The following is a 27,217-nucleotide window of genomic DNA, read 5'->3' as shown; positions in this document are numbered from 1 at the left end:
GGCCATGGCAGGAAATCACCAAAAAAGAAAGGATTTGGTGATCTTTCGAGATATCTCATCAGTCATACCAGAGCTGCTTGGTGATTCGTACAGTCCTGAGAAAGGGGATAGTTAGAATGTTACGAGTTGTTCTTCTGTGTTTGGTGGTAGCTTTTACCACCGGTAGCTTCTTTCCAGCAGATCCGCGTAAGGTAAATGAGATCATGCGAGTTGAAAATGTCCTTAATAATATCATGTGTTTGTTACAAATAATGTGTTCTTCAAATAATGTACATGTATTTTGCGTAGTGATTTTATCTTAACAGTGTACTAATGTTTGTGTACGTTATCAAGTTGTTAGTATTTCTACTTAATTTCTGCTGGACACATTTGGTTTGATGGTCAAAGGGCCCAATTTCAAAGCGCTGCTTAACGGTAAGCAATGTGCTTACTGTAGCAGAAAAAAATTGCGTATTTCACAGGTTAGCAGAAAAATTGGCCTGGCCATAATTGCGTGTTTACCGTGGATTTGCATTGTGGCGTCATTTATTTTCGTGCGGTAAGCACCGTAAGGTAAGCATGCCTTTTCGTGTGCTTACGGTTAGCAGCGCTGTAAAATAGAAATTGCACAGTAAGCACAAAATCGACCGCTAAAACAGCACTTGGAAATTGGGCCCAGTCAACAGCACGCATAAAATAAAATTTGAACTCAATATTGGTGGTCGAAATTGCAAGAGAACAATGGAAGAAGAAAACAAATATATGCTTTCAGATGCTTGTTTTTCGAGACTTTAGGTGAGGTCTCGAATTTAATTCAAATATTTTGGGGAGAAATTCCTACTTTCTGATAAAAAAACTACGTTAATTCAGAGGGAGCCGTTTCTCACAATGGAACTTTTTATAACTCTAATAACTATTTTGAGTACCGGTAATTACAAATTAGTGTCCATTGCCTTTATTGAGGGTCTTTATCTTTGCATTGATTCATTTCAGTTTCCTCCCGGGCTCCGTGTATTTTTCGACAGGAGAAGTCCGTACCACTGGGGGCGCATTCCCGACTTCCTGAGACAATTACCCGTGGGGAGAAAGGAGCCATCATTGGCACGTATGTAATTGCTTTTATGGTTCATGAAGAACTGAAATCTTCTTTGAATGCATGAATGGGTTGGTTAGATTGTGAAGTACACAAGAAAACTGGTGCCTTGTCCTTAGGGAATGGACTTTAAGCCATAGTGTTTTATAACACCCTTACAAATATTCTGCTTTTTCATTGGTTTAGAGCGAGTCACATGATGCGGAACTGAAACTTTATCTATTGTTGGAACGTGAATTACGCATGGGCGCCATTTCAGCAAGTGAATGTTTTGTTTCCCATTGATAGGAATGGTCATTGTCTGCACTGATTTGCACTGATCTACTGTTGTAACAAAAGAGTTACTTGCCGAAATGGCGTCCAGTCCAATGGCTTCCGCATCTTGCGCCTTGCGGCGCTCTATTATCTGTGGTTTTACTAGACGGCGGCCGTGTGGTGACAGTGCATCGTTTGCCGTGTGATAGTGCGTCGTTTGCCGTGTGATAGTCCGACGACTATCACACGGCGTGCAGTAACCATACGTCTTTTTACCCACCTCGAACCCATTAATCAGTTGTGCATCTGTAGATCTGAAACGCGCGTACGAACGTTTACGTGTACGAAGATGAGAAATATTCTGTTGGGTGTTGTAAAACAAAATAATGAGGACTACTTTAACTAGTGCTATGGTTAAAACTACCACTGGCTCAGTGATCCCCGGACCATAGCACTAGAAGCAGTCAATATTTGCACACTATAAGATGCTTGCTACATGAACCAGAAACACCAGGGCCCAATTTCATGGCTCTGCTTACCGTGAGCAGAGAATCGGAGCTTACGGAGGCAGGGAATTCTGTGATTACGGCAAGCGTATTTCACGAGTTAGCGGCGATTGTTGACTTCTGCGCGTGCGTACCCCCACGTTAATAGGCATTCTATGATTACAAGGCTAGCGCAGAAATTCGGCGCTTGCACGTAAGCGGGGAATCGTGATAGTTAGCGCAGAATTCGGCGGTAAGCAGAGCCATGAAATTGGGCCCAGATCATGTCCACTGGAATTGGTAGTGCAGTTAAAGAACACAGATCACTTATTTGGGGGAAAATAAGGGTTAACCCCGGTATTTCTGTTTCATATAAAACATTTATATAATGATATAGCAAACATTGGGTGGAACCATTGAGTTCACCTGTGGTTCACTGTTGAGGGCACGATATTATCTGCAACTTTGTGAAGTGACAGTCGCTGGGCTGCCACTGGAGAAATGCCTTCCACCTGCAAGTAGGTCACTAGCCTTTAATCAAGGCGCATGCACGCGGCACCCCCAGATGTCAAGCACGACCCCAGACCATGATATCACGCACCAAAAAAGACCAGCGCGAGCGGCGAAGCCGCTCGCTGCATCATCGGGCGGTGCCGCCGCCGCCGCGTGCGCATATTTTATTAAAGGCTAGTAGGTCACGTGCCTAAATAAAAACTGAATGATTGACAGATGTTTTCACAAAGTTTCCAACACAACCGCCCACAGGACTGTCAAACACCCTTAAAATTTATTTTTTTTTTTCTTTCCAGTCCAATCAGGACAACTATCAATCGTTGGAAAGCCGACTGCACAAAGTACGACACATAATGAAAACTATACTTCAGATAAAGCTGTAGATGGAAGTCAAGGCACATACCTCTACCCCAACAATGTCTGCTCACATACAGGTCAGTTTTAAAACTAGGACTTTAAAAAGCAGGACATGTTTTTTTTCAGAACCGAGAAGACTCCCGAACAATCCGATAAATCTACTCATCGGTAGTAGAATACTTAGCAAGACACTTCTCTAAAGAACAAACTCAACCTCAAGTAGATAACACACTTGGTGTTACCGCAAACCAAATCATAAGAACTTTAACCATTCTGTAGAATATATTCTGGAACCAATTTTCAAAGTCAACGTACATTTTTTGTTGTTTTCGTTTCTTTTCTAGGTGAAGAAGCTCATCCTTGGTGGAGAGTGGATCTTGAGGAAGAGCATTGTATCAGCAATGTGACCATTCTTAACCGTGGAGATTGTTGCAGTAAGTGTTTTAAAGCTCCTACCTACATTCTCTGTGTTCTTTGAGACCTGTTTTTATGACCATTATTGGCAAATCAATCATCATCTCTGATTTTTCATTACGTAAAAACTTGACTTCAAACTTGATTTTTGTCTGTTGGAACAGGTGACCGTTTGACGAATGCCGTTGTCCGTGCCGGCTTGAATGATGACGTCATCACCAATCACCAATGTGGTTCAGCAGTAACAGCTGATCAAGCTCAACCATTGGGTGGAACCATCGAGTTCGTCTGTGAGTCACCGTTGAGGGCGCGGTACATCAGTGTTGATATCCCCACTGGAGGTTATCTGCAACTTTGTGAAGTGACGGTCTTTGAACTTCCGCTGGAGAGTTGCCTTCCACCGCCAAGTAGGTCACAAAATAGAAGCTTTAATTTGATTGACAGATGTTTTGGTTAAAGACAGTGGACACAATTGGTAATTGTCAAAGACCAGTCTTCTCACTTGGTGCATCTCAACATATGCATAAAATAACAAACCTGTGAAAATTTGAGCTTAATCGGTCGTCGAGTTTGCGAGATAATAATGAAAACAAAAACACCCTTGTCAAAAACTACGTCACTTCAGAGGGAGCTGTTTCTCACAATGTTTTATACTATCAACCTCTCCCCATTACTCGTAATCAAGAAAGTTTAATGACGATAATTATTTTGAGTAATTACCAATAGTGTCCCCTGCCTTTCTCCTACGAAAAAAAACACCTTATTTTGTACTTTTGTTTTCTTTCCAGTCAAATCAGGACAACTATCAATCGTTGGAAAGCCCACTGCACAAAGTACGACACCTAATGAAAATTATACTTCAGATAAAGCTGTAGATGGAAGTCAAGGCACATACCTCTACCCCAACAATGTCTGCTCACATACAGGTCAGTTTAAAAACAAGGACTTTAACGAGCAGGACATGTTTTTGTTTTGTTTTTCAGAACCGAGAAGTCTCCCGAACAGTCCGATAAATCTACTCCTCGGTAGTAGAAAACTTAGCAAGACACTTCTCTAAAGAACAAACTCAACCTCAAGTAGATAACACACTTGGTGTTATCACAAACCAAAATATATAAACTTTAATCATTCTGTAGAATAGATTCTGGAACCAATTTTCAAAGTCCATGTACAGTTTTTGTTGTTTTCATTTCTTTTCTAGGTGAAGAGGCTCATCCTTGGTGGAGAGTGGATCTTGAGGAAGAGCATTGTATCAGCAAAGTGACCATTCTTAACCGTGGAGATTGTTGCAGTAAGTGTCTTAAAGCTCCTACCTACATTCTCTGTGTTCTTTAAGACCTGTTTTTATGACCATTATTGGCAAATCAATCATCATCTCTGATTTTTCATTACGTAAAAACTTGACTTCAAACTTGATTTTTGTCTGTTGGAACAGGTGACCGTTTGACGAATGCCGTTGTCCGTGCCGGCTTGAGTGATGACGTCATCACCAATCACCAATGTGGTTCAGCAGTAACAGCTGATCAAGCTCAACCATTGGGTGGAACCATCGAGTTCGCCTGTGGGTCACCGTTGAGGGCGCGGTACATCAGTGTTGATATCCCCACTGGAGGTTATCTGCAACTTTGTGAAGTGACGGTCTTTCAACTTCCGCTGGAGAGTTGCCTTCCACCGCCAAGTAGGTCACAAAATAGAAGCTTTAATTTGATTGACAGATGTTTTGGTTAAAGACAGTGGACACTATTGGTATTGTCAAAGACCAGTCTTCTCACTTGGTGTATCTCAACATATGCATAAAATAACAAACCTGTGAAAATTTGAGCTCAATCAGTCGTCGAGTTTGCGAGATAATAATGAAAACAAAAACACCCTTGTCACACGAAGTTGTGTGCTTTCTGATGCTTGATTTCGAGACCTCAAATTCTCAACTTGAGGTCTCGAAATCAAATTCGTGAAAAATTACTTCTTTCACAAAAACTACGTCACTTCAGAGGGAGCTGTTGCTCACAATGTTTTATACTATCAACCTCTCCCCATTACTCGTAATCAAGAAAGGTTTTTTGATGATAATTATTTTGAGTAATTACCAATAGTGTCCCCTGCCTTTAAGTCTCCTACGAAAAAAAACCCCTTAAAATGTACTTTTGTTTTCTTTCCAGTCAAATCAGGACAACTATCAATCGTTGGAAAGCCGACTGCACAAAGTACGACACATAATGAAAACTATACTTCAGATAAAGCTGTAGATGGAAGTCAAGGCACATACCTCTACCCCAATAATGTCTGCTCACATACAGGTCAGTTTGAAGACAAGAACTTTAAAAAGCAAGGCATGTTTTTTTTTTCAGAACCGAGAAGACTCCCGAACAATCCGATAAATCTACTCCTCGGTAGTAGAATGCTTAGCAAGACACTTCTCTAAAGAACAAACTCAACCTCAAGTAGATAACACACTTGGTGTTACCGCAAACCAAATCATAAGAACTTTAATCATTCTGTAGAATAGATTCTGGAACCAATTGTCAAAGTCCACGTACAGTTTTTGTTGTTTTCATTTCTTTTCTAGGTGAAGAGGCTCATCCTTGGTGGAGAGTGGATCTTGAGGAAGAGCATTGTATCAGCAAAGTGACCATTCTTAACCGTGGAGATTGTTGCAGTAAGTGTTTTAAAGCTCCTACCTACATTCTCTGTGTTCTTTGAAACCTGTTTTTATGACCATTATTGGCAAATCAATCATCATCTCTGATTTTTCATTACGTAAAAACTTGACTTCAAACTTGATTTTTGTCTGTTGGAACAGGTGACCGTTTGACGAATGCTGTTGTCCGTGCCGGCTTGAATGATGACGTCATCACCAATCACCAATGTGGTTCAGCAGTAACAGCTGATCAAGCTCAACCATTGGGTGGAACCATCGAGTTCACCTGTGAGTCACCGTTGAGGGCGCGGTACATCAGTGTTGATATCCCCACTGGAGGTTATCTGCAACTTTGTGAAGTGACGGTCTTTGAACTTCCGCTGGAGAGTTGCCTTCCACCGCCAAGTAGGTCACAAAATAGAAGCTTTAATTTGATTGACAGATGTTTTGGTTAAAGACAGTGGACACTATTGGTATTGTCAAAGACCAGTCTTCTCACTTGGTGTATCTCAACATATGCATAAAATAACAATCCTGTGAAAATTTGAGCTTAATCGGTCGTCGAGTTTGCGAGATAATAATGAAAACAAAAACACCCTTGTCAAAAACTACGTCGGTTTAGAGGGAGCTGTTTCTCACAATGTTTTATACTATCAACCTCTCCCCATTACTCGTAATCAAGAAAGTTTAATGACGATAATTATTTTGAGTAATTACCAATAGTGTCCCCTGCCTTTCTCCTACGAAAAAAAACACCTTATTTTGTACTTTTGTTTTCTTTCCAGTCAAATCAGGACAACTATCAATCGTTGGAAAGCCCACTGCACAAAGTACGACACCTAATGAAAATTATACTTCAGATAAAGCTGTAGATGGAAGTCAAGGCACATACCTCTACCCCAACAATGTCTGCTCACATACAGGTCAGTTTAAAAACAAGGACTTTAACGAGCAGGACATGTTTTTGTTTTGTTTTTCAGAACCGAGAAGTCTCCCGAACAGTCCGATAAATCTACTCCTCGGTAGTAGAAAACTTAGCAAGACACTTCTCTAAAGAACAAACTCAACCTCAAGTAGATAACACACTTGGTGTTATCACAAACCAAAATATATAAACTTTAATCATTCTGTAGAATAGATTCTGGAACCAATTTTCAAAGTCCATGTACAGTTTTTGTTGTTTTCATTTCTTTTCTAGGTGAAGAGGCTCATCCTTGGTGGAGAGTGGATCTTGAGGAAGAGCATTGTATCAGCAAAGTGACCATTCTTAACCGTGGAGATTGTTGCAGTAAGTGTCTTAAAGCTCCTACCTACATTCTCTGTGTTCTTTAAGACCTGTTTTTATGACCATTATTGGCAAATCAATCATCATCTCTGATTTTTCATTACGTAAAAACTTGACTTCAAACTTGATTTTTGTCTGTTGGAACAGGTGACCGTTTGACGAATGCCGTTGTCCGTGCCGGCTTGAGTGATGACGTCATCACCAATCACCAATGTGGTTCAGCAGTAACAGCTGATCAAGCTCAACCATTGGGTGGAACCATCGAGTTCGCCTGTGGGTCACCGTTGAGGGCGCGGTACATCAGTGTTGATATCCCCACTGGAGGTTATCTGCAACTTTGTGAAGTGACGGTCTTTGAACTTCCGCTGGAGAGTTGCCTTCCACCGCCAAGTAGGTCACAAAATAGAAGCTTTAATTTGATTGACAGATGTTTTGGTTAAAGACAGTGGACACTATTGGTATTGTCAAAGACCAGTCTTCTCACTTGGTGTATCTCAACATATGCATAAAATAACAAACCTGTGAAAATTTGAGCTCAATCAGTCGTCGAGTTTGCGAGATAATAATGAAAACAAAAACACCCTTGTCACACGAAGTTGTGTGCTTTCTGATGCTTGATTTCGAGACCTCAAATTCTCAACTTGAGGTCTCGAAATCAAATTCGTGAAAAATTACTTCTTTCACAAAAACTACGTCACTTCAGAGGGAGCTGTTGCTCACAATGTTTTATACTATCAACCTCTCCCCATTACTCGTAATCAAGAAAGGTTTTTTGATGATAATTATTTTGAGTAATTACCAATAGTGTCCCCTGCCTTTAAGTCTCCTACGAAAAAAAACCCCTTAAAATGTACTTTTGTTTTCTTTCCAGTCAAATCAGGACAACTATCAATCGTTGGAAAGCCGACTGCACAAAGTACGACACATAATGAAAACTATACTTCAGATAAAGCTGTAGATGGAAGTCAAGGCACATACCTCTACCCCAATAATGTCTGCTCACATACAGGTCAGTTTGAAGACAAGAACTTTAAAAAGCAAGGCATGTTTTTTTTTTCAGAACCGAGAAGACTCCCGAACAATCCGATAAATCTACTCCTCGGTAGTAGAATGCTTAGCAAGACACTTCTCTAAAGAACAAACTCAACCTCAAGTAGATAACACACTTGGTGTTACCGCAAACCAAATCATAAGAACTTTAATCATTCTGTAGAATAGATTCTGGAACCAATTGTCAAAGTCCACGTACAGTTTTTTTTGTTTTCATTTCTTTTCTAGGTGAAGAGGCTCATCCTTGGTGGAGAGTGGATCTTGAGGAAGAGCATTGTATCAGCAAAGTGACCATTCTTAACCGTGGAGATTGTTGCAGTAAGTGTTTTAAAGCTCCTACCTACATTCTCTGTGTTCTTTGAAACCTGTTTTTATGACCATTATTGGCAAATCAATCATCATCTCTGATTTTTCATTACGTAAAAACTTGACTTCAAACTTGATTTTTGTCTGTTGGAACAGGTGACCGTTTGACGAATGCTGTTGTCCGTGCCGGCTTGAATGATGACGTCATCACCAATCACCAATGTGGTTCAGCAGTAACAGCTGATCAAGCTCAACCATTGGGTGGAACCATCGAGTTCACCTGTGAGTCACCGTTGAGGGCGCGGTACATCAGTGTTGATATCCCCACTGGAGGTTATCTGCAACTTTGTGAAGTGACGGTCTTTGAACTTCCGCTGGAGAGTTGCCTTCCACCGCCAAGTAGGTCACAAAATAGAAGCTTTAATTTGATTGACAGATGTTTTGGTTAAAGACAGTGGACACTATTGGTATTGTCAAAGACCAGTCTTCTCACTTGGTGTATCTCAACATATGCATAAAATAACAATCCTGTGAAAATTTGAGCTTAATCGGTCGTCGAGTTTGCGAGATAATAATGAAAACAAAAACACCCTTGTCAAAAACTACGTCGGTTTAGAGGGAGCTGTTTCTCACAATGTTTTATACTATCAACCTCTCCCCATTACTCGTAATCAAGAAAGTTTAATGACGATAATTATTTTGAGTAATTACCAATAGTGACCCCTGCCTTTCTCCTACGAAAAAAAACACCTTATTTTGTACTTTTGTTTTCTTTCCAGTCAAATCAGGACAACTATCAATCGTTGGAAAGCCCACTGCACAAAGTACGACACCTAATGAAAACTATACTTCAGATAAAGCTGTAGATGGAAGTCAAGGCACATACCTCTACCCCAACAATGTCTGCTCACATACAGGTCAGTTTAAAAACAAGGACTTTAACGAGCAGGACATGTTTTTGTTTTGTTTTTCAGAACCGAGAAGTCTCCCGAACAATCCGATAAATCTACTCCTCGGTAGTAGAAAACTTAGCAAGACACTTCTCTAAAGAACAAACTCAACCTCAAGTAGATAACACACTTGGTGTTATCACAAACCAAAATATATAAACTTTAATCATTCTGTAGAATAGATTCTGGAACCAATTTTCAAAGTCCATGTACATTTTTTGTTGTTTTCATTTCTTTTCTAGGTGAAGAGGCTCATCCTTGGTGGAGAGTGGATCTTGAGGAAGAGCATTGTATCAGCAAAGTGACCATTCTTAACCGTGGAGATTGTTGCAGTAAGTGTCTTAAAGCTCCTACCTACATTCTCTGTGTTCTTTAAGACCTGTTTTTATGACCATTATTGGCAAATCAATCATCATCTCTGATTTTTCATTACGTAAAAACTTGACTTCAAACTTGATTTTTGTCTGTTGGAACAGGTGACCGTTTGACGAATGCCGTTGTCCGTGCCGGCTTGAGTGATGACGTCATCACCAATCACCAATGTGGTTCAGCAGTAACAGCTGATCAAGCTCAACCATTGGGTGGAACCATCGAGTTCGCCTGTGGGTCACCGTTGAGGGCGCGGTACATCAGTGTTGATATCCCCACTGGAGGTTATCTGCAACTTTGTGAAGTGACGGTCTTTCAACTTCCGCTGGAGAGTTGCCTTCCACCGCCAAGTAGGTCACAAAATAGAAGCTTTAATTTGATTGACAGATGTTTTGGTTAAAGACAGTGGACACTATTGGTATTGTCAAAGACCAGTCTTCTCACTTGGTGTATCTCAACATATGCATAAAATAACAAACCTGTGAAAATTTGAGCTCAATCAGTCGTCGAGTTTGCGAGATAATAATGAAAACAAAAACACCCTTGTCACACGAAGTTGTGTGCTTTCTGATGCTTGATTTCGAGACCTCAAATTCTCAACTTGAGGTCTCGAAATCAAATTCGTGAAAAATTACTTCTTTCACAAAAACTACGTCACTTCAGAGGGAGCTGTTGCTCACAATGTTTTATACTATCAACCTCTCCCCATTACTCGTAATCAAGAAAGGTTTTTTGATGATAATTATTTTGAGTAATTACCAATAGTGTCCCCTGCCTTTAAGTCTCCTACGAAAAAAAACCCCTTAAAATGTACTTTTGTTTTCTTTCCAGTCAAATCAGGACAACTATCAATCGTTGGAAAGCCGACTGCACAAAGTACGACACATAATGAAAACTATACTTCAGATAAAGCTGTAGATGGAAGTCAAGGCACATACCTCTACCCCAATAATGTCTGCTCACATACAGGTCAGTTTGAAGACAAGAACTTTAAAAAGCAAGGCATGTTTTTTTTTTCAGAACCGAGAAGACTCCCGAACAATCCGATAAATCTACTCCTCGGTAGTAGAATGCTTAGCAAGACACTTCTCTAAAGAACAAACTCAACCTCAAGTAGATAACACACTTGGTGTTACCGCAAACCAAATCATAAGAACTTTAATCATTCTGTAGAATAGATTCTGGAACCAATTGTCAAAGTCCACGTACAGTTTTTTTTGTTTTCATTTCTTTTCTAGGTGAAGAGGCTCATCCTTGGTGGAGAGTGGATCTTGAGGAAGAGCATTGTATCAGCAAAGTGACCATTCTTAACCGTGGAGATTGTTGCAGTAAGTGTTTTAAAGCTCCTACCTACATTCTCTGTGTTCTTTGAAACCTGTTTTTATGACCATTATTGGCAAATCAATCATCATCTCTGATTTTTCATTACGTAAAAACTTGACTTCAAACTTGATTTTTGTCTGTTGGAACAGGTGACCGTTTGACGAATGCTGTTGTCCGTGCCGGCTTGAATGATGACGTCATCACCAATCACCAATGTGGTTCAGCAGTAACAGCTGATCAAGCTCAACCATTGGGTGGAACCATCGAGTTCACCTGTGAGTCACCGTTGAGGGCGCGGTACATCAGTGTTGATATCCCCACTGGAGGTTATCTGCAACTTTGTGAAGTGACGGTCTTTCAACTTCCGCTGGAGAGTTGCCTTCCACCGCCAAGTAGGTCACAAAATAGAAGCTTTAATTTGATTGACAGATGTTTTGGTTAAAGACAGTGGACACTATTGGTATTGTCAAAGACCAGTCTTCTCACTTGGTGTATCTCAACATATGCATAAAATAACAATCCTGTGAAAATTTGAGCTTAATCGGTCGTCGAGTTTGCGAGATAATAATGAAAACAAAAACACCCTTGTCAAAAACTACGTCGGTTTAGAGGGAGCTGTTTCTCACAATGTTTTATACTATCAACCTCTCCCCATTACTCGTAATCAAGAAAGTTTAATGACGATAATTATTTTGAGTAATTACCAATAGTGACCCCTGCCTTTCTCCTACGAAAAAAAACACCTTATTTTGTACTTTTGTTTTCTTTCCAGTCAAATCAGGACAACTATCAATCGTTGGAAAGCCCACTGCACAAAGTACGACACCTAATGAAAACTATACTTCAGATAAAGCTGTAGATGGAAGTCAAGGCACATACCTCTACCCCAACAATGTCTGCTCACATACAGGTCAGTTTAAAAACAAGGACTTTAACGAGCAGGACATGTTTTTGTTTTGTTTTTCAGAACCGAGAAGTCTCCCGAACAATCCGATAAATCTACTCCTCGGTAGTAGAAAACTTAGCAAGACACTTCTCTAAAGAACAAACTCAACCTCAAGTAGATAACACACTTGGTGTTATCACAAACCAAAATATATAAACTTTAATCATTCTGTAGAATAGATTCTGGAACCAATTTTCAAAGTCCATGTACATTTTTTGTTGTTTTCATTTCTTTTCTAGGTGAAGAGGCTCATCCTTGGTGGAGAGTGGATCTTGAGGAAGAGCATTGTATCAGCAAAGTGACCATTCTTAACCGTGGAGATTGTTGCAGTAAGTGTCTTAAAGCTCCTACCTACATTCTCTGTGTTCTTTAAGACCTGTTTTTATGACCATTATTGGCAAATCAATCATCATCTCTGATTTTTCATTACGTAAAAACTTGACTTCAAACTTGATTTTTGTCTGTTGGAACAGGTGACCGTTTGACGAATGCCGTTGTCCGTGCCGGCTTGAGTGATGACGTCATCACCAATCACCAATGTGGTTCAGCAGTAACAGCTGATCAAGCTCAACCATTGGGTGGAACCATCGAGTTCGCCTGTGGGTCACCGTTGAGGGCGCGGTACATCAGTGTTGATATCCCCACTGGAGGTTATCTGCAACTTTGTGAAGTGACGGTCTTTCAACTTCCGCTGGAGAGTTGCCTTCCACCGCCAAGTAGGTCACAAAATAGAAGCTTTAATTTGATTGACAGATGTTTTGGTTAAAGACAGTGGACACTATTGGTATTGTCAAAGACCAGTCTTCTCACTTGGTGTATCTCAACATATGCATAAAATAACAAACCTGTGAAAATTTGAGCTCAATCAGTCGTCGAGTTTGCGAGATAATAATGAAAACAAAAACACCCTTGTCACACGAAGTTGTGTGCTTTCTGATGCTTGATTTCGAGACCTCAAATTCTCAACTTGAGGTCTCGAAATCAAATTCGTGAAAAATTACTTCTTTCACAAAAACTACGTCACTTCAGAGGGAGCTGTTGCTCACAATGTTTTATACTATCAACCTCTCCCCATTACTCGTAATCAAGAAAGGTTTTTTGATGATAATTATTTTGAGTAATTACCAATAGTGTCCCCTGCCTTTAAGTCTCCTACGAAAAAAAACCCCTTAAAATGTACTTTTGTTTTCTTTCCAGTCAAATCAGGACAACTATCAATCGTTGGAAAGCCGACTGCACAAAGTACGACACATAATGAAAACTATACTTCAGATAAAGCTGTAGATGGAAGTCAAGGCACATACCTCTACCCCAATAATGTCTGCTCACATACAGGTCAGTTTGAAGACAAGAACTTTAAAAAGCAAGGCATGTTTTTTTTTTCAGAACCGAGAAGACTCCCGAACAATCCGATAAATCTACTCCTCGGTAGTAGAATGCTTAGCAAGACACTTCTCTAAAGAACAAACTCAACCTCAAGTAGATAACACACTTGGTGTTACCGCAAACCAAATCATAAGAACTTTAATCATTCTGTAGAATAGATTCTGGAACCAATTGTCAAAGTCCACGTACAGTTTTTGTTGTTTTCATTTCTTTTCTAGGTGAAGAGGCTCATCCTTGGTGGAGAGTGGATCTTGAGGAAGAGCATTGTATCAGCAAAGTGACCATTCTTAACCGTGGAGATTGTTGCAGTAAGTGTTTTAAAGCTCCTACCTACATTCTCTGTGTTCTTTGAAACCTGTTTTTATGACCATTATTGGCAAATCAATCATCATCTCTGATTTTTCATTACGTAAAAACTTGACTTCAAACTTGATTTTTGTCTGTTGGAACAGGTGACCGTTTGACGAATGCTGTTGTCCGTGCCGGCTTGAATGATGACGTCATCACCAATCACCAATGTGGTTCAGCAGTAACAGCTGATCAAGCTCAACCATTGGGTGGAACCATCGAGTTCACCTGTGAGTCACCGTTGAGGGCGCGGTACATCAGTGTTGATATCCCCACTGGAGGTTATCTGCAACTTTGTGAAGTGACGGTCTTTGAACTTCCGCTGGAGAGTTGCCTTCCACCGCCAAGTAGGTCACAAAATAGAAGCTTTAATTTGATTGACAGATGTTTTGGTTAAAGACAGTGGACACTATTGGTATTGTCAAAGACCAGTCTTCTCACTTGGTGTATCTCAACATATGCATAAAATAACAATCCTGTGAAAATTTGAGCTTAATCGGTCGTCGAGTTTGCGAGATAATAATGAAAACAAAAACACCCTTGTCAAAAACTACGTCGGTTTAGAGGGAGCTGTTTCTCACAATGTTTTATACTATCAACCTCTCCCCATTACTCGTAATCAAGAAAGTTTAATGACGATAATTATTTTGAGTAATTACCAATAGTGTCCCCTGCCTTTCTCCTACGAAAAAAAACACCTTATTTTGTACTTTTGTTTTCTTTCCAGTCAAATCAAGACAACTATCAATCGTTGGAAAGCCCACTGCACAAAGTACGACACCTAATGAAAATTATACTTCAGATAAAGCTGTAGATGGAAGTCAAGGCACATACCTCTACCCCAACAATGTCTGCTCACATACAGGTCAGTTTAAAAACAAGGACTTTAACGAGCAGGACATGTTTTTGTTTTGTTTTTCAGAACCGAGAAGTCTCCCGAACAATCCGATAAATCTACTCCTCGGTAGTAGAAAACTTAGCAAGACACTTCTCTAAAGAACAAACTCAACCTCAAGTAGATAACACACTTGGTGTTATCACAAACCAAAATATATAAACTTTAATCATTCTGTAGAATAGATTCTGGAACCAGTTTTCAAAGTCCATGTACATTTTTTGTTGTTTTCATTTCTTTTCTAGGTGAAGAGGCTCATCCTTGGTGGAGAGTGGATCTTGAGGAAGAGCATTGTATCAGCAAAGTGACCATTCTTAACCGTGGAGATTGTTGCAGTAAGTGTCTTAAAGCTCCTACCTACATTCTCTGTGTTCTTTAAGACCTGTTTTTATGACCATTATTGGCAAATCAATCATCATCTCTGATTTTTCATTACGTAAAAACTTGACTTCAAACTTGATTTTTGTCTGTTGGAACAGGTGACCGTTTGACGAATGCCGTTGTCCGTGCCGGCTTGAGTGATGACGTCATCACCAATCACCAATGTGGTTCAGCAGTAACAGCTGATCAAGCTCAACCATTGGGTGGAACCATCGAGTTCGCCTGTGGGTCACCGTTGAGGGCGCGGTACATCAGTGTTGATATCCCCACTGGAGGTTATCTGCAACTTTGTGAAGTGACGGTCTTTCAACTTCCGCTGGAGAGTTGCCTTCCACCGCCAAGTAGGTCACAAAATAGAAGCTTTAATTTGATTGACAGATGTTTTGGTTAAAGACAGTGGACACTATTGGTATTGTCAAAGACCAGTCTTCTCACTTGGTGTATCTCAACATATGCATAAAATAACAAACCTGTGAAAATTTGAGCTCAATCAGTCGTCGAGTTTGCGAGATAATAATGAAAACAAAAACACCCTTGTCACACGAAGTTGTGTGCTTTCTGATGCTTGATTTCGAGACCTCAAATTCTCAACTTGAGGTCTCGAAATCAAATTCGTGAAAAATTACTTCTTTCACAAAAACTACGTCACTTCAGAGGGAGCTGTTGCTCACAATGTTTTATACTATCAACCTCTCCCCATTACTCGTAATCAAGAAAGGTTTTTTGATGATAATTATTTTGAGTAATTACCAATAGTGTCCCCTGCCTTTAAGTCTCCTACGAAAAAAAACCCCTTAAAATGTACTTTTGTTTTCTTTCCAGTCAAATCAGGACAACTATCAATCGTTGGAAAGCCGACTGCACAAAGTACGACACATAATGAAAACTATACTTCAGATAAAGCTGTAGATGGAAGTCAAGGCACATACCTCTACCCCAATAATGTCTGCTCACATACAGGTCAGTTTGAAGACAAGAACTTTAAAAAGCAAGGCATGTTTTTTTTTTCAGAACCGAGAAGACTCCCGAACAATTCGATAAATCTACTCCTCGGTAGTAGAATGCTTAGCAAGACACTTCTCTAAAGAACAAACTCAACCTCAAGTAGATAACACACTTGGTGTTACCGCAAACCAAATCATAAGAACTTTAATCATTCTGTAGAATAGATTCTGGAACCAATTGTCAAAGTCCACGTACAGTTTTTTTTGTTTTCATTTCTTTTCTAGGTGAAGAGGCTCATCCTTGGTGGAGAGTGGATCTTGAGGAAGAGCATTGTATCAGCAAAGTGACCATTCTTAACCGTGGAGATTGTTGCAGTAAGTGTTTTAAAGCTCCTACCTACATTCTCTGTGTTCTTTGAAACCTGTTTTTATGACCATTATTGGCAAATCAATCATCATCTCTGATTTTTCATTACGTAAAAACTTGACTTCAAACTTGATTTTTGTCTGTTGGAACAGGTGACCGTTTGACGAATGCTGTTGTCCGTGCCGGCTTGAATGATGACGTCATCACCAATCACCAATGTGGTTCAGCAGTAACAGCTGATCAAGCTCAACCATTGGGTGGAACCATCGAGTTCACCTGTGAGTCACCGTTGAGGGCGCGGTACATCAGTGTTGATATCCCCACTGGAGGTTATCTGCAACTTTGTGAAGTGACGGTCTTTCAACTTCCGCTGGAGAGTTGCCTTCCACCGCCAAGTAGGTCACAAAATAGAAGCTTTAATTTGATTGACAGATGTTTTGGTTAAAGACAGTGGACACTATTGGTATTGTCAAAGACCAGTCTTCTCACTTGGTGTATCTCAACATATGCATAAAATAACAATCCTGTGAAAATTTGAGCTTAATCGGTCGTCGAGTTTGCGAGATAATAATGAAAACAAAAACACCCTTGTCAAAAACTACGTCGGTTTAGAGGGAGCTGTTTCTCACAATGTTTTATACTATCAACCTCTCCCCATTACTCGTAATCAAGAAAGTTTAATGACGATAATTATTTTGAGTAATTACCAATAGTGACCCCTGCCTTTCTCCTACGAAAAAAAACACCTTATTTTGTACTTTTGTTTTCTTTCCAGTCAAATCAGGACAACTATCAATCGTTGGAAAGCCCACTGCACAAAGTACGACACCTAATGAAAACTATACTTCAGATAAAGCTGTAGATGGAAGTCAAGGCACATACCTCTACCCCAACAATGTCTGCTCACATACAGGTCAGTTTAAAAACAAGGACTTTAACGAGCAGGACATGTTTTTGTTTTGTTTTTCAGAACCGAGAAGTCTCCCGAACAATCCGATAAATCTACTCCTCGGTAGTAGAAAACTTAGCAAGACACTTCTCTAAAGAACAAACTCAACCTCAAGTAGATAACACACTTGGTGTTATCACAAACCAAAATATATAAACTTTAATCATTCTGTAGAATAGATTCTGGAACCAATTTTCAAAGTCCATGTACATTTTTTGTTGTTTTCATTTCTTTTCTAGGTGAAGAGGCTCATCCTTGGTGGAGAGTGGATCTTGAGGAAGAGCATTGTATCAGCAAAGTGACCATTCTTAACCGTGGAGATTGTTGCAGTAAGTGTCTTAAAGCTCCTACCTACATTCTCTGTGTTCTTTAAGACCTGTTTTTATGACCATTATTGGCAAATCAATCATCATCTCTGATTTTTCATTACGTAAAAACTTGACTTCAAACTTGATTTTTGTCTGTTGGAACAGGTGACCGTTTGACGAATGCCGTTGTCCGTGCCGGCTTGAGTGATGACGTCATCACCAATCACCAATGTGGTTCAGCAGTAACAGCTGATCAAGCTCAACCATTGGGTGGAACCATCGAGTTCGCCTGTGGGTCACCGTTGAGGGCGCGGTACATCAGTGTTGATATCCCCACTGGAGGTTACCTGCAACTTTGTGAAGTGACGGTCTTTGAACTTCCGCTGGAGAGTTGCCTTCCACCGCCAAGTAGGTCACAAAATAGAAGCTTTAATTTGATTGACAGATGTTTTGGTTAAAGACAGTGGACACTATTGGTACTGTCAAAGACCAGTCTTCTCACTTGGTGTATCTCAACATATGCATAAAATAACAAACCTGTGAAAATTTGAGCTTAATCGGTCGTCGAGTTTGCGAGATAATAATGAAAACAAAAACACCCTTGTCAAAAACTACGTCACTTCAGAGGGAGCTGTTTCTCACAATGTTTTATACTATCAACCTCTCCCCATTACTCGTAATCAAGAAAGTTTTATGACGATAATTATTTTGAGTAATTACCAATAGTGTCCCCTGCCTTTCTCCTACGAAAAAAAACACCTTGTTTTGTACTTTTGTTTTCTTTCCAGTCAAATCAGGACAACTATCAATCGTTGGAAAGCCGACTGCTCAAAGTACGACATTCCTTGAAAACTATACTTCAGATAAAGCTGTAGATGGAAGTCAAGGCACATACCTCTACCCCAACAATGTCTGCTCACATACAGGTCAGTTTTAAAACTAGGACTTTAAAAAGCAAGGCATGATTTTTTTTCAGAACCGAGAAAACTCCCGAACAATCCAATAAACCTACTCCTCGGTAGTAGAAAACTTAGCAAGACACTTCTCTAAAGAACAAACTCAAACTCAAGTAGATAACACACTTGGTGTTACCGCAAACCAAATCATAAGAACTTTAATCATTCTGTAGAATAGATTCTGGAACCCATTTTCAAAGTCCATGTACAGTTTTTGTTGTTTTCATTTCTTTTCTAGGTGAAGAGGCTCATCCTTGGTGGAGAGTGGATCTTGAGGAAGAGCATTGTATCAGCAAAGTGACCATTCTTAACCGTGGAGATTGTTGTAGTAAGTGCTTTAAAGCTCCTACCTACATTCTCTGTGTTCTTTAAGACCTGTTTTTATGACCATTATTGGCAAATCAATCATCATCTCTGATTTTTCATTACGTAAAAACTTGACTTCAAACTTGATTTTTGTCTGTTGGAACAGGTGACCGTTTGACGAATGCCGTTGTCCGTGCCGGCTTGAATGATGACGTCATCACCAATCACCAATGTGGTTCAGCAGTAACAGCTGATCAAGCTCAACCATTGGGTGGAACCATCGAGTTCGCCTGTGAGTCACCATTGAGGGCGCGGTACATCAGTGTTGATATCCCCACTGGAGGTTATCTGCAGCTTTGTGAAGTGACGGTCTTTCAACTTCCGCTGGAGAGCTGCGTTCCACCGCCAAGTAGGTTACAACATAGAAGCTTAATGATTGACAGATGTTTTGGTTAAAGACAGTGGACACTATTGGTATTGTCAAAGACCAGTCTTCTCACTTGGTGTATCTCAACATATGCATAAAATAACAAACCTGTGAAAATTTGAGCTTAATCGGTCGTCGAGTTTGCGAGATAATAATGAAAACAAAAACACCCTTGTCAAAAACTACGTCACTTCAGAGGGAGCTGTTTCTCACAATGTTTTATACTATCAACCTCCCCCCATTACTCGTAATCAAGAAAGTTTTATGACGATAATTATTTTGAGTAATTACCAATAGTGTCCCCTGCATTTCTCCTACAAAAAAAACCACCTTATTTTGTACTTTTGTTTTCTTTCCAGTCAAATCAGGACAACTATCAATCGTTGGAAAGCCCACTACACAAAGTACGACATTCCTTGAAAACTATACTTCAGATAAAGCTGTAGATGGAAGTCAAGGCACATACCTCTACCCCAACAATGTCTGCTCACATACAGGTCAGTTTTAAAACTAGGACTTTAAAAAGCAAGGCATGATTTTTTTTCAGAACCGAGAAGACTCCCGAACAATCCGATAAATCTACTCCTTGGTAGTAGAAAACTTAGCAAGACACTTCTCTAAAGAACAAACTCTACTTTAAGTAGATAACACACTTGGTGTTATCACAAACCAAAATATATAAACTTTAATCATTCTGTAGAATAGATTCTGGAACCAATTTTCAAAGTCCATGTACATTTTTTGTTGTTTTCGTTTCTTTTCTAGGTGAAGAAGCTCATCCTTGGTGGAGAGTGGATCTTGAGGAAGAGCATTGTATCAGCAAAGTGACCATTCTTAACCGTGGAGATTGCTGCAGTAAGTGTTTTAAAGCTCCTACCTATACATTCTCTGTGTTCTTTGAGACCTGTTTTTATGACCATTATTGGCAAATCAATCATCATCTCTGATTTTTCATTACGTAAATATTTGACTTCAAACTTGAGTTTTTTTCTGTATGGAACAGGTGACCGTTTGACGAATGCCATTGTCCGTGCCGGCTTGAATGATGACGTCATCACCAATCACCAATGTGGTTCAGCAGTAACAGCTGATCAAGCTCAACCATTGGGTGGAACCATCAAGTTCGCCTGTGAGTCACCATTGAGGGCGCGGTACATCAGTGTTGATATCCCCACTGGAGGTTACCTGCAACTTTGTGAAGTGACGGTCTTTCAACTTCCGCTGGAGAGTTGCCTTCCACCGCCAAGTAGGTTACAACATAGAAGCTTAATGATTGACAGATGTTTTGGTTAAAGACAGTGGACACAATTGGTAATTGTCAAAGACCAGTTTTCTCACTTGGTGTATCTCAACATATGCATAAAATAACAAACCTGTGAAAATTTGAGCTTAATCGGTCGTCGAGTTTGCGAGATAATAATGAAAACAAAAACACCCTTGTCAAAAACTACGTCACTTCAGAGGGAGCTGTTTCTCACAATGTTTTATACTATCAACCTCTCCCCATTACTCGTAATCAAGAAAGGTTTTTTGAGGATAATTATTTTGAGTAATTACCAATAGTGTCCCCTGCCTTTAAGTCTCCTACGAAAAAAAACACCTTATTTTGTACTTTTGTTTTCTTTCCAGTCCAATCAGGACAACTATCAATCATTGGAAAGCCGACTGCACAAAGTACAACACTCATTGAAAACTATACTTCAGATAAAGCTGTAGATGGAAGTCAAGGCACATACCTCTACCCCAACAATGTCTGCTCACATACAGGTCAGTTTTAAAACAAGGACTTTAAAAAGCAAGGCATGATTTTTTTTCAGAACCGAGAAGTCTCCTGAACAATCCGATAAATCTACTCCTCGGTAGTAGAAAACTTAGCAAGACACTTCTCTAAAGAACAAACTCAACCTCAAGTAGATAACACACTTGGTGTTAACGCAAACCAAATCATAAGAACTTTAATCATTCTGTAGAATAGATTCTGGAACCAATTGTCAAAGTCCACGTACAGTTTTTGTTGTTTTCATTTCTTTTCTAGGTGAAGAGGCTCATCCTTGGTGGAGAGTGGATCTTGAGGAAGAGCATTGTATCAGCAAAGTGACCATTCTTAACCGTGGAGATTGCTGCAGTAAGTGTTTTAAAGCTCCTACCTACATTCTCTGTGTTCTTGGTGACCTGTTTTTATGACCATTATTGCCAAATCAATCATCATCTCTGATTTTTCATTATGTAAATATTTAACTCCAAACTTGATTTTTTTTTCTGTATGGAACAGGTGAACGTTTGACGAATGCCGTTGTCCGTGCCGGTTTGAATGATGACGTCATTACCAATCACCAATGTGGTTCAGCAGTAACGGCTGATCAGGCTGAACCATTGGGTGGAACCATCGAGTTCATCTGTGAGTCACCGTTGAGGGCGCGGTACATCAGTGTTGATATCCCCACTGGAGGTTATCTGCAACTTTGTGAAGTGACAGTTGAGAAACTTCCTCTGGATCGATGTCCCGAATCGGCAGGTAGGTATCCGGTCTGCTTAAGAAGGTGTTGTCTGACTTAATGAGACTGAACTTATTTGGGAATTGTCAAAAAGTGTATCTCATTATATGCACAAAATGACAAATCCGTGCAAATTTTTACTCATAATGGTCGTCGAAGTTGCTTCATAATAATGCAAGAAAATCACTTTGTCATCTCACGAGGTTGTGTACTATCAGATGCTTGATTTCAAGACCGCCAAATCAAACTCTGAGGTCTCAAAATGAAATTCAAATATTTTAGTGGAAAATGATACCTTTCTCGAAAAGTACGTTACTTCAGAGGGAGCCGTTCCTCATAATTGTGTTATAGTATCAACAGCTCTCCATTGCTTGCTACAAAGAAACTTTGCCAACAGTGATTACCAGTAGTGTCCAGTGCCTCTAAAGGAACATTACAAAATGTGTTAACAAGACAGTAAGTTGCTGGCAGTCTTAAAACTTGATGTAATCTATCATTTTTGTATACATAAACTGACAAACTGTACCCGTAGAAGTTTTGTTTTCTTACCAATTCGGTTCTGTGCCATTGCTTAAAGACACTGGACACTATTGGTATATTGTCAAAGACCAGTCTTCTCACTTGGTGGATCTCAACATATGCATAAAATAACAAACCTGTGAAAATTTGAGCTCAATCGGTCATAGAAGTTGCAAGATAATAATGAAAGAAAAAACACCCTTGTCACACGAAGTTGTGTGCTTTCTGATGCTTGATTTCGAGACCTCGAGTTCTAAACTTGAGGTCTCGAAATCAAATTCGTAGAAAATAACTTCTCTCTCGAAACGTCACTTCAGAGGGAGCTGTTTCTCACAATGTTTTATACTATCAACCTCTCCCCATTACTCGTAACCAAGAAAGGTTTTATGATGATTATTATTTTGAGTAATTACCAATAGTGTCCACTGCCTTTAAGTCGAGTGATCACAATGGTTCCCCATGCCTTCCTGTCCCCCATTGCCGACTTGAAATCTGCCGATTCCAGACACCTGTGCCATTAACTTGGTTTTTTTTTAGTATTGTAAAATTGAACTAATGTGACAAGGTGAAATTCTTGATCGGTATTATTATTTTTTGTTTGCAGTCCGCACATCAGGGCCTTTGTCAATCGTTGGACTGCCAACTGAACAAAGTACAACATACCTTCACAACTACTCGTCAGATAAAGCTGTGGATGGAAGGCGCGACACACGACTCTACTCTAAAAATAATTCCTGCTCCCAAACAGGTATGGACTCCTTGTATTAATGACGTCACACGCGGTTTACAGTCTGCCTACCGCTGCCTGCCATCTTGTTGAGTCAAAAGTGTGTGTTAAATGAGTTGGGGTCTTACTGCGCGTTCTTTGACTAAAATGCACAGTGTACAGCAAAATAAATGCCTCTGCAATGGGAGACTTTGAGGCGCTAGGTGGCAGCAGACTTAGGCCTACCAGGTAAATGTCCATTGTTTAAGTAGTTCCGAGCGGGCGCACATTGAGGCCGTGATGTCCGAAACGGCGACTTCGGCTACAGCTACGGCTAGATCACGCGCGTCTGCCTATTCTTCAACAATTGTAGACGCGCTGATCTAGACGTAGCTGTAGCCGAAGTCGTCGTTTCGGACACGGCCTTATATCTGCCTTAGGTCTGCTGCCACAAAGCGTCCTGAAAGTCTCCTTTGGGTGTATTCGGCATAGGCTGTGGCCAAATTGCTGACAGTATTTTCCATAGTCACCTTGATGCCAAGTGTGTTTTTATGGACGTCCTATAATTATACTTCATCACATTATGATAAGTGGTCCAGCCGCAGCTATAGTCGTAGCCTCCTACTGGGACACAGCTATAGACCTTTGAAACGTCACAGCCTGAGTTTTTGCCAACCCAGGTTGGAAAACTATGGAAAGTCATAAATGCAAATTAGAAACATATTAAGCTACTGTTTGAAACAATGTTTAAAAATGGTGTTGAATTTGTTGGAAACGAAACAACTAAACCATGTATTTTATTTTATTGAAATCGTGAATTTGGTTAAAGGGAATGTACATGTTTGGCAATTGTCAAAGACCAGGCTACTAACTTGGTGAATCCCAACATAAGCATAAAATAATAAGCCTGTGAAAATTTGAGCTAAATTGGTCATCGAAGTTGCGAGAAAACCATGAGAGAAAAGCCACCCTTGTTGGACGAATTTGTGTGCTTTCAGATGGAAATAAAGACTTCTGGCTAGTGGAAGTCTTTTATTATTTTAGTGAGAAATTACCTCTTTCTCAAAATCTTTGCTACTTCAGAGGAAGCCGTTTCTCACAATGTTTTATACTATCAAGTTAACATTTTGTTTTGGGTAATTACCAAACGTGTATCTTCCCTTTAAAGGCAGTGGACACTATTGGTAATTACTCCATGCCAACCAAGGCGGTTTATTTATCAACAATGGAACGTCTTTAGCCTGATACACCAGGAATCCAACTCTCAAACTGGTGGGTAGTGATCCGTCCGGGACAGGTGGGGACAGTTTCCTCCGGGGAACAGAGTTCCGTATGACACCGGATCAGAGTGGTGTTCAACGGACGTGTTTCCTTTTGAACCTTTGCATTTTGAAGAAGAAAAAAAGTTACAAATAGTAAAGAGATTGTGTTTTTCAATAGCGCAATAGACCTTTATTATGCTGTCTCCATCTTGGTCATGTTTCTTGTATCGAATTACAATAATGAATGCTAATAAGCATTACTCAATAGGAACCAGACTATTTTGTTCTTCCAGCCACGGTTCGATTCCATTGATATCAATGGGAGAAAATTCAAGACGGCTGCACTATCATAAAGGAAGGCACTAAAATAATACTAAACTCCACAGCGGTTCGGCCCATCGGAGAATACCCGAGCGTAACAACCAGGTCCTTGGTTAGTCCACTCTAATGTAACAACTCCCCAAACCTGCTGCTACAAATGTACTTGAATAAAGAGGTCTGAAGCAATGCTTGCATCTTTTAAACATGAAAATATAAACAACCAGGTACCAGTGGTTAGTCCACTCTTATGTAACAACTCCCCAAACCTGCTGCTACAAATGTACTTGAATAAAGAGGTCTGAAGCAGTGCTTGCATCTTTTAAACATGAAAATATAAACAACCAGGTCCCAGTGGTTAGTCCACTCTTATGTAACAACTCCCCAAACCTGCTGCTACAAATGTACTTGAATAAAGAGGTCTGAAGCAGTACTTGCATCTTTTAGACATGAAATAATTAACAACCAGGTCCTACATGTAGTGGTTAGTCGACTCTTATGTAACAACTCCCCAAACCTGCTGCTACAAATGTACTTGAATAAAGAGGTCTGAAGCAGTGCTTGCATCTTTTAAACATGAAAATATAAACAACCAGGTCCCAGTGGTTAGTCCACTCTTATGTAACAACTCCCCAAACCTGCTGCTACAAATGTACTTGAATAAAGAGGTCTGAAGCAGTACTTGCATCTTTTAGACATGAAATAATTAACAACCAGGTCCAGGTGGTTAGTCCACTCTTATGTAACAACTCCCCAAACCTGCTGCGTGGGGGATCGTCGCGAACCGTGCCGGAATGTTCCGAGAGTACACGAAAAGTTCCAAACTGCTGTAGAGGTTAGTTTTTAGTGCCTTCCTATGATAAAGGTCTATAGGCGAGAATGACTTTCTAATGACATTTTAAAGTGAGTTCGATTTGTTTGTCCTTTCACTATGAATTTCAAGGTAAGGAGTACGCCCCCTGGTGGCGAGTGTTCCTAAAAGACGTCTACATTATCTCGAAGGTCTCTATTGTCCATCGCGGGGATTGCTGCCGCAGTAAGTTAACTCACAAAATGTTTCTATCTTCATTGTTTTCTTCTATTTCATCTTCATCTTCATGTACAAGATCACTATGACAAACCATGGACAAACTGAATTCTCTTTGTCGAGATGCTTGGTGTTTCACTTGTCGGAGTTATTTTCAAGGGGCATTGTATAACCACTTTGGCAATTAGTGTCAATAAATAAAACTGTTTCAATCGGTTGACTTTGCTTTTGGTCGTAACACCAATCAGCTATGAAATATATATTGGTTACAGCCGCAAAATAAACCACAGTATTATCACTTGGTGTATCCTAACAATATGCATAAAATAACGGACCTATGAAAGTTTTGACGGCAATTGGTCATTGAAGTTGCAAGGAGAATAATGAAAGAAAAAAACACCCTTGTTGCACAAATTTGTGTGCTTTCAGTTGTCTAAAAAGCTTCAGGCCTGAAGTCAAGAATTGAATGCTCTGTAAAATTGAGAAGAAACTATAAATAAACTTGCGGGTTAGAACCATGTGTAAATCTCTTTTGAGTGAGTGTGGCTCTGAAGCCGGTGTCAGATGCAATTGTGTCCGCCATGCAATATTGTCCGCTCCGGACACTTTTGCACATGCAACGTGTCCGGGGTTATGCAAAAACCAGCCAGCGGACATGTACATGACTAATGTATGATGTATGCACTGAACCTACGTATTATGCAGCATGAATTTTCACGTATTATGATTGCAGCGAATACCCAAACGGCCGAACATTTCCCATGTCATTCATGACATGTACTTAGCTTGTAAGAAAATGGCGAACGTGTTCCGTCGACCAAGGGCGTTTTATTTACTGCAAAGATGGTTTTCCACGGGGGCGGACACAACTCTATATGCAAATGTGTCCGGGCAGACACAATTGCATTATGCAGCAGCGTCCGGGCGGACACGAGTGCATATGCAATAATGTCCTACGTATAGTATTGCATAGAGAACATAATTGCATCTGACACCGGTTTGGTCTCGACGTTTCGAACAGTACTCTGCTTGACTTCAGTAGAAGTATGATGTATGTTTCGCCGGGCACTGAGTTGCGTAGTCTTAGTAAGATTGCGTACACTTTCTAGCTGGCTGCCAAAGTACAAAGGTTTTCCCCGGCGGGTTGAGCGCGAATCATGTTATGGTTTTCGTGTGACGTCAGAGGTCACATCGTCTATAGAAACTGTGACATTTTGACGTTGTTACCTGAACTACTAATGAGTGTTTTGTGATCACATTTCTCTTTGTAGGTGATAGCTTGAAGGGTGCAGTCGTTCGTGCTGGATTCCACACTTCCGTCACCCAAAACGAGCAGTGCGGTTCAACAGTCACAGCCGAACAATCTGCCGTCACCAGTGGCACCATCGAGTTCGTCTGCGACCCACCCTTGAGGGCGCGCTACATTAGTGTTGACGTACAGTCTAAAGGAGGGCAGTACCTGCAGCTGTGTGAGGTGACAGTGGAGCAGGTCCTCTCACCAGAGACTAGCGCCCTCTAGAGGAGATTGGATGGAGTGAACAAATGCATTAACCGATCCCCTTAGTTTGATTTGTTATAATGTTTGCCAAAACGCATCATATAAGCGTTTATATAGAATTAAATAAAAATATATTATATATTTCCTTAAAAGGCACTAGGG

The 27,217-nt window shown here is 40.2% G+C and overlaps 1 protein-coding gene across 1 annotated transcript; it reads left to right on the top strand.

Moving 5' to 3' along the window:
- Positions 1-68: 68 nt before the first annotated feature.
- On the top strand, positions 69-27,217 carry LOC139940535 (uncharacterized). The gene is made up of 50 exons (XM_071936833.1): positions 69-191; positions 973-1,084; positions 2,622-2,759; positions 3,027-3,116; positions 3,261-3,503; positions 3,885-4,022; positions 4,298-4,387; positions 4,532-4,774; positions 5,256-5,393; positions 5,663-5,752; positions 5,897-6,139; positions 6,520-6,657; positions 6,933-7,022; positions 7,167-7,409; positions 7,891-8,028; positions 8,298-8,387; positions 8,532-8,774; positions 9,155-9,292; positions 9,568-9,657; positions 9,802-10,044; positions 10,526-10,663; positions 10,933-11,022; positions 11,167-11,409; positions 11,790-11,927; positions 12,203-12,292; positions 12,437-12,679; positions 13,161-13,298; positions 13,568-13,657; positions 13,802-14,044; positions 14,425-14,562; positions 14,838-14,927; positions 15,072-15,314; positions 15,796-15,933; positions 16,203-16,292; positions 16,437-16,679; positions 17,060-17,197; positions 17,473-17,562; positions 17,707-17,949; positions 18,330-18,467; positions 18,736-18,825; positions 18,970-19,212; positions 19,590-19,727; positions 19,996-20,085; positions 20,234-20,476; positions 20,860-20,997; positions 21,266-21,355; positions 21,503-21,745; positions 22,849-22,992; positions 25,474-25,566; positions 26,829-27,217. Exons 1-50 carry the CDS (start codon positions 117-119, stop codon positions 27,074-27,076), a joined length of 7,737 nt encoding a protein of 2,578 aa, XP_071792934.1. The 5' UTR covers positions 69-116; the 3' UTR covers positions 27,077-27,217.

This window comes from Asterias amurensis, chromosome 8 (assembly GCF_032118995.1).
Source record: "Asterias amurensis chromosome 8, ASM3211899v1".
In the NCBI taxonomy this organism is placed as follows: Eukaryota; Metazoa; Echinodermata; class Asteroidea; order Forcipulatida; family Asteriidae; genus Asterias; species Asterias amurensis.
The sequence above is the reverse complement of the archived record's forward strand: the minus strand, read 5'-3'. Positions and strand labels throughout refer to the sequence as shown.